Source organism: Hyperoodon ampullatus (genome assembly GCF_949752795.1).
Source record: "Hyperoodon ampullatus genome assembly, chromosome: 17".
Taxonomy (NCBI): Eukaryota; Metazoa; Chordata; class Mammalia; order Artiodactyla; family Ziphiidae; genus Hyperoodon; species Hyperoodon ampullatus.
The window spans coordinates 23075763-23091252 of NC_136930.1; the positions used below are offsets into that span (position 1 = coordinate 23075763).

General features: G+C 35.5%; 1 protein-coding gene across 3 annotated transcripts in view; it reads left to right on the plus strand.

The window, feature by feature from the left end:
• ZBTB10 (zinc finger and BTB domain containing 10) overlaps positions 1 to 6413 on the plus strand; it is a gene marked incomplete at both ends in the record, with an annotated part of 30673 nt that extends 24260 nt beyond the window's left edge. For 2 of the 3 annotated variants that reach the window (XM_079722481.1, XM_079722479.1), the window contains 4 exons: positions 336 to 434; positions 5283 to 5459; positions 5657 to 5829; positions 6108 to 6413. In XM_079722481.1, coding sequence (XP_079578607.1) covers positions 336 to 434; positions 5283 to 5459; positions 5657 to 5829; positions 6108 to 6413 — 755 coding nt within the window. The remainder of the gene's footprint in view (positions 1 to 335; positions 435 to 5282; positions 5460 to 5656; positions 5830 to 6107) is intronic. The other variant, XM_079722480.1, reaches the window with a different exon arrangement.
• Positions 6414 to 15490: the final 9077 nt, after the last annotated feature.

Genomic DNA, 15490 nt, shown 5'->3' on the forward strand with positions numbered 1-15490 from the left:
TAACTAATTAAATTTCTTTATCAAATCTATGATACAGGTAGATGCATATGAGGAAACTGAGGCACATGCTTGTACAAATGGAGCCAGGCTCTAAAGCTCATTCTCAATCCAGTGTGCTGGTGTTCCTTTGGAGTGTGCACTTGTTCCTGTGGTTGAAAAACTTGTCTTCTGTACGCTTTTGTGCCTTGTAGCGTTAAGCACATAGTAGCTATTGAGTGCTTGCAGATATCCTCTATTTAGTCTGCATAAGAAACAATTCCAAGAAGAGAGTGGTGTTCTGGGTGATGGCTATTGTGTGGTTGTAAATAACAGATTATTCTGTATCTCCTTTTCAGATCTGGATGGTGCTCTAGTCTCAGGGCCAGATTGTGATAGGAATGTGAATACAAACTTACTGGCTGAAGCCGGCTCCAGTCAAGATGGAGGTGATGCTGGTAGGTACAATAGAATTTTAGCAGGAGTGCCTTTAAGAGGATTTGAAGATTGGGAGGTATTTGTGTATGTGTTTATTAAGGACCTACTGCAGTTTCTTTTCCTTAAAGGAAAGTATTAGGTATAGACACTTTCAGTCTGTGGCAGCTATGTTGATTGTAGAATTTAGAAGCCTGGTAAATACAAATGGATAGGTATTTCTTGTTTGTTTGAGGGAGTCATTTATTTAGAGTTGTTAAAACGTGTGGCTTATGGCTTTCTGCTAGTGTATAGATGGAATAAGAATGGTAACTATCAGAATGGTTGACTGATATATTTTAATTAGCTTTGATGTAAAATAATAGTGTGGTTGTTGATGACTATAGAAAACGTTAATTCTAAATAGTGATATTTATAACAACTGCTTTGGGGGAAGTGCACATGAATACAAAGAATCCATGAATATTCCAAAGAATAATATAGGTAAATTAAAAAGGGAGAAAGCTTTCTTAACAGAAGAATGCCAAGCTAATAAACATAGAAGAATGGTAGAATTGGAAAAACACCTATTTTTCAATGTCCACGGGAAATAATTCAAGGTCATCATTGGATAGTAAGCCACCATTGATGGGCTTATCCCATGATGACTGGGATAAGTTTGTTGTAATAGCATTTTGTTGTAAGTTTGTTATAATAGCATTTTACAGTTTTGTTATAATAGCATTTTGCTGTAATAGCATTTTCGCGTGGTCTCAGTATCATACCACAGGTTACTTTTATTCCCAAAGGAGAAAAGATATCTCTACAATAAAGAGATCTGATGAACATGATCATAGCCAAGTGATTAAATTTAGTATGCCTCCTGGTATGATGCACTAGCTGGCACCATCACCTATGTCTTATAGTATACTTGCCAGAATGTTTCACTCGACTTTAATCATGAGGAGAAAAAAAGACAAATCTCTCCAAATCCAGCACGTCCAGATTCTAAAATGTTAATGCCAAGAAAGACAAGCAGAGGAACTGCTAGGTCAAAGGAGACCAATGAGACCAACTTAAATGCATTTAGCATTATGTCAATCTTTTATTATATCATTGATCCAAAAAAAAAAGAAAAATGAAGAGGCATTTTGGGGATAGTTGGAAAGGTGAATATGTAGTCTGGGTTAAATGATAGTCTTAACAATTTTTAAAATTCTTGGATGTGATAAAGGCACTGTGGTTTATATAGGAGGAAGTTCTAAAAGGTGCACGCTGTGTTTAGGGGTGAAGTGATGAAGCATGCAAGTTGTTTTCAAATAGTACACAAAGGTATATATATGTATACATAGAGCGAAAGCACATGTGACAAAACTAACATTTGTTGAAGATACATAAAGGGATATGGGATATTCAATGACTCAGTTTCTGTAGCTTTGGAAATCTTTATAAACAATTGATGGGGACCGGGATAACTATGGGGGTACTTTTACAGAAAACTCTCAGGGGCTTTTGAATATACAGTGTGCATGGACCAAAATTAAGCCATAATTCTGAAGAAACTGCCTTAAGGTGGTTTTCTCCTAACTGTTGAAAAGAATTTACAAAGACTTTGAAGTTAGCAGTTTACAGATTAGATGCACTGAATTTTGAACACTTGTCTCTTGTACAGAAAATCACTAATAGTGCCAAGAGTACTTTATTGCACTTGCTTTCTTGTTTTAGAAATCTGGTTCAAGAATGGGTTTATTTAGTTGGGCATGTGAATTCAGATGTAAAATTTAAATTTGTGCACATAAACATATTCAGTGGAGGGCGGTCCATATAATTCATTTCATTCTCAAAAAGCAAATCCTTGATTTAGAGTCCTTTCTCTTTAGGGGACATTCTAATCCATTAATGAGTATTTTGGGGAATTCCCTGGCGGTCCAGTGGTTAGGATTCTGTACTTCCACTGCAGGGGGCATGGGTTCAGTCCCTGGTCAGGGAACTAAGATATCCTGCAAGTTGCACGGTGCAGCCAAAAAAAAAAAGAAATAGTATTTTTGCAACTGAGATCCCTTGTGTTACGGTTTTTTGTTTTTTGTTTTTTTTTGTGGTACGCGGTCCTCTCACCGCTGTGGCCTCTCCCGCTGCGGAGCACAGGCTCCGGACGCGCAGGCCCAGCGGCCATGGCCCGCGGGCCCAGCTGCTCTGCGGCATGTGGGATCTTCCTGGACCGGGGCACGAACCTGCATCCCCTGTATCGGCAGGCGGACTCCCAACCACTGCACCACCAGGGAAGCCCCTGTGTTACGGTTTTGACATTAAAAAAAAAAAAAGTGCTTTCTTCTTAGTTTGCCATTATGGAATAATGTACCCAGAAGATTATTAAACAGTAAGCACAATTATAGAACTTAATGATCCTTCAGTTTTATGAATTGCAAAGGAAATACCTTTTTCAGTTTTCAGATGGTTGTTTTATCAGATTGTTTGAACATTAGATGTATCCTTTGCAGTCCAAAATAGTTACCTGAAATTTGCTGTTTGTGTGTTTACTTTTACTGTATATTTGTTTTCTAAATGCTTTGGCACAATTTTCTTGGGTGGGCGGGTACTGCCATGATACTAGTCAGTTGGTACTGCCAATTCTAGGCATTTAAATTTTGGTTTGTTTGGGTTGTGGCTTTCTTTTGTTTTTGAAGTCTCCTGTTCTTTATTTGTAACAATTGTATTTTAATTTTCTGCATCCTCTAACTCCAAAGTATCCTTTTTCTCCCTCCCACTCAAAGGCGCAATACCTTGGTTCAAGTTGCTCTTATACTTCCTAAAAGTAATTTGTACTGGTTATAAGAATTTGGAGAGATGAAAGAAGTTTGAGATGAGGCTTTCTTAATTTGAATTACCATTTTGTATTCCAGATATGGTTTTCTTGCCAGGACCATGGATGCTTTTTATTGCATCTTACTGTAGGTCTAGAGAAACATTTCAGGTGTTAAAAATCTTCAATTCTGAATCTTGAGTTATCAATTCATCACTTGTTTTAGGGCTGCTCTCTTTATTCTTATGCGGTGAATAATATTTTGTTGGATATTAGCATATCTAACATGATTTATGAGGTTAGTTTTCCAAGTTTTTTGAGCAAGTAAAAAATAGTACATGTTAGCACTTTGCTAGATACATTTATTCAACAAATAATTGAATGGTGTATGTTTGGGACGTTAGAAATACTGAGGTGAGTAACAGGCACAGTCCTGGCTCTTAGAGCTTACTTTGTTTTGTACTGATTTGGACAAGAGCTATGAATCATAAAACTCAAACTTTATGTAGAAATGTGAAACTGAAAATTGATGAACTTTCACAGGCTACTACTCCCAACCTTATCTCTATCACACACACATAGATATGGTGTCTCACTTTAGGATTCTGAAACTTTACCCCAAGCAGTATTACAGTTAAATTATATAATTATGGATTCAGAGGGCTTTCCTAACATTAAAAAAAAGTGGGTGAAGGTATTCCAAGTACAAAACAATTTACAATAGTAGTAATGAATTGCAATTTTTTAAATACCTTAAGACCTTTTTGTATTGCTGGGTATTGATACTTTCAATTTTTCCTTAAGAGGGAAATCTTAAGTTCTTTTAATTTTTAAAAGAGGCAATGTATCTGGCAAGTAGATACAGGAAATTGAATTCTTAGAAAACTCATTTGGCAAGCATTCTCTTATAAAATCGTGTATATGGGAGGAAAATTATTAAATTGCTGCACGAGTGTGCTGTGCATGTATCCTAGAAAGCAGTGTTCTAGGCAGGGGAAGGAGTAAGTGCAAAGTACAAAGGCCTTAAAGTGGGAGCCAATTTATCATGGTGGAACAGCACAGAGGCCAGTATGATTGGAATAGAGTAACCAAGGGGTTGACTTGGAAACAAGGGCTAGATCAGGTAAGGCTTTGTGTAGTATATTGGAAGTCTTTGGCTTGTACTATGAGTAAGATGGTTAGTACTTGCTCTGATTTAAAGTTTTAAAAGAATCTCTGATTGCTGTGTTGAGAATAAACTCTAGGAATGCAGCACCAGTGTGAGCTGGGAGACAAGCAGATGGCTATTGAAGATAATCCAGAGCCAGCAGTTGATGGTCGATTGGAATAGGATGGCAGTAGTTATGGGGGATTCTGGATATCTTCACATTGCCAAAGGATTCCTGGATCCGAGGAATTACATACATATTCAAGATGGAATTAAATGCAGAGGAGATGATTCCTACTTTAGCTTGTCTGAAGATCCCCAGGCACAAATTCCCTAAGGCTCATTGAGTCTACTTTCCAGACTTTACTTAAGGATGACATTAGAGAGGTGTTGATGAACCCCCAGATTCCCCATTACCTTGCACCAGTGTGTCTGAAACAACAAACAAGGGTCTGATAATACAAGAACTTTACATTTGTAATTACCTTATATTTATATTCTTCATCCTTAGCCCATTTCTTCTCTACTGATAGAAGACTATCCCATTCCACAGCTGGGTTTCCCATTCCACAGTTGGGTTTCCCATTCCACAGCTGATACTGGTCTTAAGTGATAGTATAGTTAGAAACAGCAGCTATTAAAAGGGTAGTTTCATGTGGGCTCCACATACCATTGAACAGTATTTTTACTTTACTGAATTTTTTTTTCTGTGGTTGAATTGTATTTTAAACTTTAGTTTTTCTATTCTAATAGCCTGCCAACCAGGATATTATAAATTGGGATAATAAGGTATGAGACCATCTCAGTTGTAGACTAAAATATAGTTTTTAATTCAGCTATTTTATATTAAGCTGTTCTATCATAAAATATAGATTTTTTTTATTCTCATAAGAGACAGATCTTAATTACCATCATTACATCAGGATCACTTTTCAATTGTTTTAGGTCCTTCACATGATTTCAAATATGGCCTGATGCCTGGCCCTTCAAGCGATTTCAAGTATGGATTGCTACCAGGTACTTCAAATGATTTCAAGTATGGATTGCTACCAGGTGCTTCTAACGATTTCAAGTATGGATTATTGCCTGAATCTTGGCCAAAACAAGAAACTTGGGAAAATGGCAAGTATTAGTCAAACATCTATAGAATTCTTAATACTTTTTATCAAATAAAAGCTTCCACATTCTGGGTTCTAAAAAACTCAGATAGTAGTAGCCCTATAATAGTCCCTGTACTCAGGAATGGACAAGCTTTTGATAGCAAATTTTCTGTTTAATATATAATAAGTGCTTTTTTGTTTGTTTTTTAATTCTCAAAGGTGAATCATCTCTAATCATGAACAAGTTAAAATGCCCTCATTGTAGCTATGTAGCCAAATACAGACGAACACTAAAAAGGCATTTGCTCATTCATACGGGAGTCAGATCCTTTAGCTGTGATATTTGTGGGAAACTGTTTACTCGCAGAGAACATGTAAAAAGACATTCCCTGGTAAGTAACTTTAAATGTAAATAATCTTTGAGATAAACTGTATTTGTGTCAGTGAAGCTCAAGATATTTTAACACTATTACCTACAAATTTAAGAAAGGTAGATTATTAAATAAATTGCTTTAAACAATGAATGTGATTTATGAACCAGTACTGAACTTCATACAGAAAGATAATGATGTATTTACTCATTGTTAAATGGGAGGTTTAATTTGAATGGTTCAAATGTATTATATTGTCTGTACTATCCTTACATTGGATTTTTCCCCCCTTCAATTAGGTGCATAAAAAGGATAAAAAATACAAATGTATGGTGTGTAAGAAGATCTTCATGTTAGCAGCCAGTGTTGGAATAAGACATGGATCTCGACGCTATGGTGTTTGTGTAGACTGTGCAGATAAATCACAACCAGGAGGGCAAGAAGGTGTAGATCAGGGACAGGATACAGATTTCCCTCGGGATGAAGAATACGAGGGGAACGGAGGTGGAGAAGCTGATGAAGAGCTGGCTGATGATGGAGAAGATCAGAATGATGCATCTCGTTGGGATGAATCCGGAGATGTTTGTATGTCTCTAGATGACTAACTGACCTACTATACTCCTCAAGGATGCTGCATTTGGACATAATATGAATCAACAATTTGAACTGTTGAACTTGAAGGCTTGCAAAATATGGTACATGCTGGATGGTAGTTATGTTGCTGTGAAAACTGTAGGGTCAAAGCCTTATAGCAAAAAAATTTTTTTTTATATTTGCACAGGACTGTACAGCAGACAACCTTGTGGTTGGATTACATGGAGTCCACACATCTTCAGTCAGTTATTATCAAAGTAAAAATATTTTTTATTTATAGGATATACAGTAACTATTTGGGTCCTATGGAAATATAGTACCTGTTCTTAAAAAGCTTACATTCATGTGCCACTTTAACATGAATTAAGAAAATCCATTATTAAGAGTACAGTGACAGCTGACCTAATTACTCTGTCCATCAAACCACTCAGGCTAGTTTGTACTAGTAGAGTTTTGTTTCTATTTTTATTTTTATTAATTTTATTTTTTTTAATACAGATGTTCAGTGAGGGGCCTTTTCAACCCCATTGGTTCTACTTTTCTGTATTTTCCATTTTAATTTGCTTCATAACTTAAACCAAGTCTCTTCTAGTCTTAGGTATTATTTCTCAATTTTGTGCTGATGGGCATGTTTATAAGAACTGGAGAGGTAATTTATTGGAATGAACTAACTGACTTCCTCCATTCCCCTTTTCCTTTTTGACATGAATTATACTACTTTACAAATGAAGAATGATGTTGCAAAGTACCATGGTGAGGTTGACAAATACCACTAAAATGATTATGATTTAGAAGTAACTTTCTCCTGCTGCTCTAATCTGATAAATGGTTACTATATGACGTTTTCTGACAAGGCATTCGGTTTTGGGTATCTGTTACTTTGGCACTACTCTTGTTTGCTTCTTTTTATTTTTGCCAGTGTACTATACCTCAGTCCTATTTTGAAAAGACAAATCTAATCGAAAGAAAAGTCATAGATAAAATGATTTGTTTTATAATTTATCCTTCATGTCCAGTTTTGGTTAGCTTGTTATGCAATATAAGTGAAATATCAGGTTTTTACTCCTGTGCCCTTTTTATCATTAAAATTAACACAAAAAGTGCATTCTCTTTTGTTTCATACTTACTGGGGTATTCAGTGTTTGAAATTATGATAGATAATTTAGTTAATTTATTTTTCAGTTCCTCGAAGTCACTACATCTTGATATATAGTCTTTCTAGTAGTCACCATGATTCAACAATCTGCAAAAATCTTACAAATAAAGCACTGAGAGGCTTTACAATTTTTATTCTGTTAGCTAAATTCTTCAGGGTACAAGGGGGTGATGTGTTAAGTTGAAATTGCCAGACTTATTTAGCCTGATGACAGATGAATTAGCTGATTGACTCACAGCAGCATTTCACATAATTGATATTAACATGCACAACATTTATCAGGAACATATTGTATATTATATAAGATTGAGGGATATCATATTTTCAGCTTTCTTTTAAATAGAAATTGAGTATATTTTCCTATTTTATATCAGGTAACTAAATTATGCTAGTCGTGTGGAGAAAATTGCAAAGTACACTTTGGCAGACATAATCCTTTTGGTGCTCCATCCCATCAAAGTTGAAAAGATGATAGGTTTTTTAAGAGACAGGCTTTCTTATTGTCTCTGATATCAGTAGAAAAATGGTTTAATGTTAGACACTGATGCGTCTGCTTGGATAAATCAAAGAAAGATAAAGTACAGTTACATGGTTAGATGCATCATTTGTCACCTAAACTTTATCATAGTTTCTACAAAACTGAAAAACTGACAATAGTTTTGGTTTGACTTTTGTTTAAGACTGAAGAGTACATCTTTTTCTCAATGTTCTAGACAAATGAGTAAAATGTAATTCTGGTTGGGTCCAAAGTAGACGTTAGTTGGGCAAAGATAACTATGAATGGAAAAGTATTTTAAAACGTAAAATGTTCTGCTTTGTGAATATGTAAGTATAGTATAAAGATTTCTTTCATCCCATTTATCCCTCTCCTTTAAAATAAACCATAGTTTACAATTGGTAGATCTGTCTATATATAAATATATATTAAAGAGAAAAGATATATATCTAAAAATCACCTAAGTCTGCTTTATTAGATTCACTTGAGTGAACTACAGTTCACTTATTGCATAGAAACTGGACTTGGCTTTACATTCTTAATGTACTTTTACTTTTCCTTAAGATATGAACTTACTCTCTTTAAACTGAATTTTCTTTTACTACTTAAATCATTTATGTATATCTGGTAAATTATGACCAAATTTTTGTTAGATTGCATACAGTAAATTGAAATACACTCTTGGTACACTACGGGATTGTTGTGCTTTTGTTTTGGTTTTAGTTGGAAACAAGGTTTGATGTAGATGGCTTGTTACTGTTAATTTAAAATATTCTATAATTATTGTCCATTACCTTTTATGTTGTGTTGTGACAGATTTGGCTATATTTTTAGTCAACTGAAATATACTTTAAGAGTTTGTTTTTAGAAAGGTAATCCAAAGGAAAAATGTTTATACTCTTGAATATATTAGCCTCAGCCTATATAAAAATTTCGTCTTTAAAGTAAACATTTTACCAGAAACAGAATTGACAGATTTTTCTACTTGCTGACTGCCTAACTTATTTTGTTTCATGATCTCGAGGGGACTGCCTTTTCCCTTCCAGATCTTTTTTAAAAAAATAGTTTAGTACTAAGGTATACTACTGGATGTTTCTATTTTTTTAAGTATATTCTTTTTCTGACTTACAGTACAATTTCAGGAAGTTGATAGATACTAAGAACTTATGATTGGTCTCAGAGAGGTAACAATGGAGTACTCAAAATTTTGTGTGTGGAGCCCTGGCGGAATTATGTGTTACACATTTGCTGAATTTTTCTCTTGTAACTTATATTTTAAATGAAAAATATTTTAGAGCTTTTATTTAATGAAGGGGAAGAGTATAAACTGTTCATTTCCTACTCATTTTGTAGTAACAGACCCTCACAAATCAAGATCATGTGTTCTTTCTTACGAGTCTCAGAGACAGTTACTTCATACGGTCCCTGGTTTTTGTTTTTGGCCCTCATTTTTCATATTCACTAGATATTTTGCTAAATTTTAACACCATAACAATTAAGAGCTAAAAAACATTATAGGAAGGGGAAACTGAACAGTAATGAGTAGCTTTGAAATTTGGGTGGAAAACATGAGCTGGTTTTGGTAGAGCCATCCTGATGAAGGAAGAGTGAGATGAATCAGTTAATTCATGTAAAGTGCTTAGAACACTGCCTGGTGCATAATAGGGGCATGACACATCTTAGTTGTTTAATAATACGTGGAAAACCAAGATGAAAAGAAGTGGGGAAAGGGGTGGAGAATAGGGAGAAAATAGGGAATGAAAAGATTGGGGCTTAGAAATTTGTAGTAATACAATGTGCTGTAAAAGGCCTGAAGATGACTGGAGTAGTATAATAGGGGAAAGTGTGATGGAAGATGGGTCTTAAAAATCATAAAATTTAAAACCAATAAGTTTTATTTATGTTTTTAGGATTTAACATAGGATGAAAAAGTTATTTTTCTGAATAATTCCAAAAGCTAGCATTTTTTTAGTGCCTGCACGTGCCATGCGCTTTACATTATCTTATCAAATTCCCTATAAGTAGGTGCTATTGTCTCCATTTTATAGAAGAGGAAAGGCTCCATTGAAATTTGCTTAATTTAATTTGACTAATGTAACACAGTTACTAAGTGGTAGAGCTGGATTTTGACCAGGTCTGATTCTGAAGCCCATGCTCTTTTTAGGGGGCTCTACTGCCCCAACTTTTGTAGGATTTTAGCTCTTTAAAGGGGTCTGTCTATGGAGACATCTTTTCCCTGTAAAACAGCTATGTTAGCAATTTGAATGTCTAATCCTTCCTCCCCCAAATATCCTTAATACTCTTTCCTCCTAGTACAGCAGTTGTTGTATCACATGATTATAAACAAGATACCCAACCTCAGTGTAGCTCATGCTGTTAATTGGCTATAGCATTTTCATTTTTAAAAGGATGATTTTTAACTGAAGAACTAGATGTGAACCCCAGTTTTTGTGCCGTTCAGTCACCCGGATCCTTAAACTTAACTATGGTACATAATACACATGATTAGAACTAACAGGTGTTTTTTCTTAGTCACTTTAGGATTTTAAATGGAAAGGTTTTTTTTTTTTCTTGCTGTATCCCTACTTTCAAGTGAAGTTGAACCATTCAAGGTAGTTTAAAACGTATTAGGGATAAGCACACTTTAAAAGATGTTTTCTAGCCCTGAATTTTATGACATTGGGTACTTAAAATTTGGAATATGCTGGCTATTGAGAACAAATTTTTGGGTTTAGGAGAGGGATGGTTGAGGCCATTATGAAATGGGAGAATCAGCATTTTAAACACTGTAAACATAAAAGAACACTTTCTTCTGCCTGCTGTTTGTAAAAGCTCTTTGGGAAGATCTTTTACGAAGACCAATTTTTTAATGTAATTTACCTACCTAGTATAAGTGTCCTAAGACATGTATGTAAACTTCCACAACTGTTTTGTCTGTGTATTTAGGAAATACACAAGAATCTTTATCAAACCTAAAAATATAAACTTGTGAGCACTGAACTGCTTCTGGCTTTGTGAATTTTGTTGACTCTGACATTTAATTCAGATTTCTTTGCTTTTAACATATACTAATTTAGACTAATTGGGGTCGGGAACACCTTTGTAAAATTTGACTTATGTGTATAATTCAGATACCTTTGTACTTAAGGTTTACAAGTTTGAATTGTAGAATATGAAGGGTTTTTTGGTTTGTCTCTTTTTTGTGAAGTGCATAAAAGACCCAAACTACCTCCTAGTAATGTTTGGAGAGCTGCTTTAATTAATAGCAGTGATTTGTAATCAGCATATTGTCTTTCATCTTTATTTTTTGGAATTCTCTACAGGTTGTAGAAAACATTGAAATATTCCTCCTGAAATGTACATACTTTTGGAAATGAGTTGACAAGCAGAGGTGAACTACTTCATCTCATATTTGCTGCATACTAGTGGATTAATGGATTATAAGTAAATATATAAATTTCAAGTCTTTGAAACTTTTTAATAATACAGAAAAAACATACTTTTAAAAGGCTTTTGTGGTGGTGGTGTTAGTAATAGCCCAAAGGAAATCATAGAATGACTAGATATCCAGACTTCTAATTATTAAAGAAATGAGTTTTGATTTAGTTTGGAAAACAGTGAATTACTGAATGGGATGCCTGTATTGCATATAATTCTTAGTATCTTTAAACTTTAAAAAAAAAACTGTCATGTGGCAGAATTAGATATATTCTAATGGTTTATATAGATAGACTCTCTACGGTTCCAGGGGATTAGGATTGGAACTGCTCAGAGTGCTCAAGGTTAAAAAGCAGTTTTTAGTAAATAAAGACGCAGTGGGATTACTCCAGGAAAAAACCAAACCCCCTCACCACTGGAGATGTCCTAACTAAAATGAAAGATTATCTGAGAAGCATTTTGGCTAAGGCAGTATAGACCAAAAATTTCTATTTCAAGGTGGATTTTTTTTTTTTTTTTTTTTTTTGCGCGTTACGCGGGCCTCTCACTGTTGTGGCCTCTCCCGTTGCGGAGCACAGGCTCCGGATGCGCAGGCCCAGCGGCCATGGCTCACGGGCCCAGCCGCTCCGCGGCATGTGGGATCTCCCCGGACCGGGGCACGAACCCGTGTTCCCTGCGGACTTTGAACCACTGCACCACCAGGGAAGCCCTCAAGGTGGATTTTTTTGTTGTAATTTTTTTGTACCATTGTAGTTATCAACTTTTTGTTTTGCTTAGAATGTTGATAAAATTTTGTGTAAATATCTCATGAAGGATATTTTGACACCAAAATGAACACAGTTGAAACTTAGAAAATCATGTTTAGCTTTATGGAAAAAATTGTTACTTGAGCTTTTTTCTTTTCCACTACAAGTCATCACAGACCAATGTTTGGAAGCTGGTGTAGGAAATTCAGTTATTGGATCTATCTATAGTTAGATAAGAAAATTAGAGGTCCTTCAGATCTTAGTCTATGTCCTAAGTAAATTTTGAACTAAGGGAAATTTAAAAATGGACTACAGGAAATCTATTCAGTTAATTAAAGTGAATAAAAAATAGGCTCCATAGTTGCATGGTGCCTTACATGCTATTAATACTACCTTCTGAACGTTTTTTCTTTTTTCCAATAGAATCAGTTTGGCAATAAGAAAATACTAATTTTCCACGCATAATTAGGTCTTAGAGTCTTAGTGAAAGACATGCAAAAGACAGCCTTCTTGACACATGTCCCAACAGCTGTTGAGAGGACAATATATAAAGATATAGGAGATAACTAATACAGAATTGATTCCCAGAGAGGGAACTATAAGGACTTTGCAGTCAATTTTAGACCAGGGCTCCTCAGCTTTCATTTCAGTATCTTCCCCATAACAAACTCATTCAATAAGTATTTAACATTTGGGAAAACTTCCACATTAGAGACTACAAATTATATTCAGATAAAATTCCTGGCACATAGTCTGAGCTCGAAATTATTTCCTAAGTGAATGATTATTTAAAGACCTCAACATTTTTAAGGCTTTTGCCTGCTAGTATCTTATGGCATGTAGTTCTCAAGCTAATTTTGTTTAGAAGTAGTTTGTGCTGTGCCATGCATAGGGATCACACTGAGCCTTCGGGGCCCTTTATCTCAACACCACCATAGGTGTCCATACCCAAAGGCACAATGACCAAACCCAACCTTTGGCTAATACTACCATAGACATCTCAATGCAAGTAGTCTTCTGTGATCCTTTTTTAACCTACACCATCTCCATAACAAGTGGCAAGATTAAGTATCAGCCACTTGCTGCAAAATTTTAATGACTGGCATAGCCACCACTAACATCTAAATGTCTAATATTCAGTGTATATAAGGAAGATGCGAAAAAACTAGGAAGAAAACCCTATTGGAGTTCATTCCTTCATGTAGTGTAGACTGCAGCAATGCATCAATAAAGATATTTGGATCTGATGTTTTAGTTTACTGATATGAATTTTTGGTATTTGTGAAGAGGAATGTTGGATGTTGCATTTATATTTTACCATATGAAAGACAAATGTGTGTTTATCTGTACCATGTTCTTATGTCATCCACTTGGATTTTGGTAGCACCTAGATTCCTAAACTGAGATGGTGGTATTTACATAAGAGACATGAGTGATTCTCCAAAACAAGTTTTACCACACTAAATTTTCAAGTAATTGCCACTTAAAACAATTAGCTCATTCCAAAGAATGACAATTACAGGAATTGGATCAGTGTCCAAGAGTTACTAACCCAGGGTCTTACACTTCTCATCTATGGTAAAGGAAATGAGAAGAAATTATTTTAAGAATTACTTTAGTTTTGGGTAAACAACTAGAGTTTTATATATGTAGGTATAGTTTTTCTTTGATTTGCTTCCTTAAAAGATTTTATTATTGGGCTTCCCTGGTGGCGCAGTGGTTGAGAGTCCGCCTGCCGATGCAGGGGACACGGGTTCGTGCCCCGGTCCGGGAGGATCCCACATGCCGCGGAGCGGCTAGGCCCATGAGCCATGGCCGCTGAGATTTTATTATTTCATAGGCTTAAGGGTGTTTATTAAAATCCTACCTTAGACTTCAGGCAGTTATTTTTGAGCCATTAGTCATCCTAAACTTTTGCCCTATTTGTGCCTTCTGAAGGTCGCTGACTCTTTAGCACCCTAGTCTATTTGCTGGCCCTTCTTTGTTACTACTGGTGACTTACGCGACACTCAAAATGTAAGCTCCCATTTCAGTCGATGGACTCTTTTCCTCTTTGGTCATACACGTATTTTCCAGATGTACTGAATACCAGTTTGTGAGAAGTTACCGGTGATGGATAATGGGATCACAGTGTATATTCTGTTCTTTATTCTACAAGACATTTGGGATGGGAAAAGATGCAAAGTTAGACAATCAGGGAACTTTATCAAAGAGGCCTTTCATTTCAGCAATTTAAAAAAGTTAGTAATTGAGAGGTGTGGAGTGAAAATATAAAACAGTGCAGATTAAGTTAGTAATGCATACACAGCACTTTGCTTTGTCCCTCTTCAATGTAATAAAGAGGAGAAAGAATACCTTCACCTTGAAAATTTATTACTTTCTAGGTGCCTCCCAGTCCTCTGTCAGCTATACTGGACAAGTCTGTAGGATTAGACAAGCTCTTCTTTTTCTCGGAAGACCCATCTGTGTACTCAGGGAAACGGACACCTTAGTAGAGTCTACCTACTGTTTGGGGGACCTAGATGATGAAGACTTTGACCTAGAGGTTTCGTATCCAACAAAGCAGTTCAGTAAAATTGTAGGAAGTTGGGGCTAATGTTCATTCCACATATTTTCTGAATAGGGAAAGAATATCACCTCAAAGGATGAAATCACAGGCTTCCGTAGTCCCCAACCCCACCCCAAGTTATTCTTAAGGAAAGTTATGATAAGATCTTTACTCATTTTTTTTTGAATTTTATTTTTTTATACAGCAGGTTCTTATTATCTATTTTATACATATTAGTGTATATATATTACTGTATATATGTCAATCCAAATCTCCCAAATCATCCTACCACCCCCCCACCCCGCTTCCCCCCCTTGTTTATTCAATTTTGATGTGCTTTTGTTTTTAGCATAGCATATTTACGCCTCACTAAAATTAATCTCTTAATATCAAAAACCTAGTCAATGTTCAAACTTCCAGTCATTCATGTTCCGTGTGTGTGTGGTGTATTTTACAGTTTGCTTTTTGGTCAGGATTCTAATAATCTATAATAGGAGTCAGCAAACCTTTTCTGTATAGGGCCAAACCGTAAATACTTCAATATATACATTGAAGAATGATGTGCCTTCTTAACATCAGTGAATTACTTCCTTTCCAGAATTACAAATCTGGGGTAGCAACAAGATTTAACACTTTGATGGCACCATTTTAGATACTGTCTTGCCTGTGATTAAGCAATAAGACCTTAACAGGAATTCAGTTAA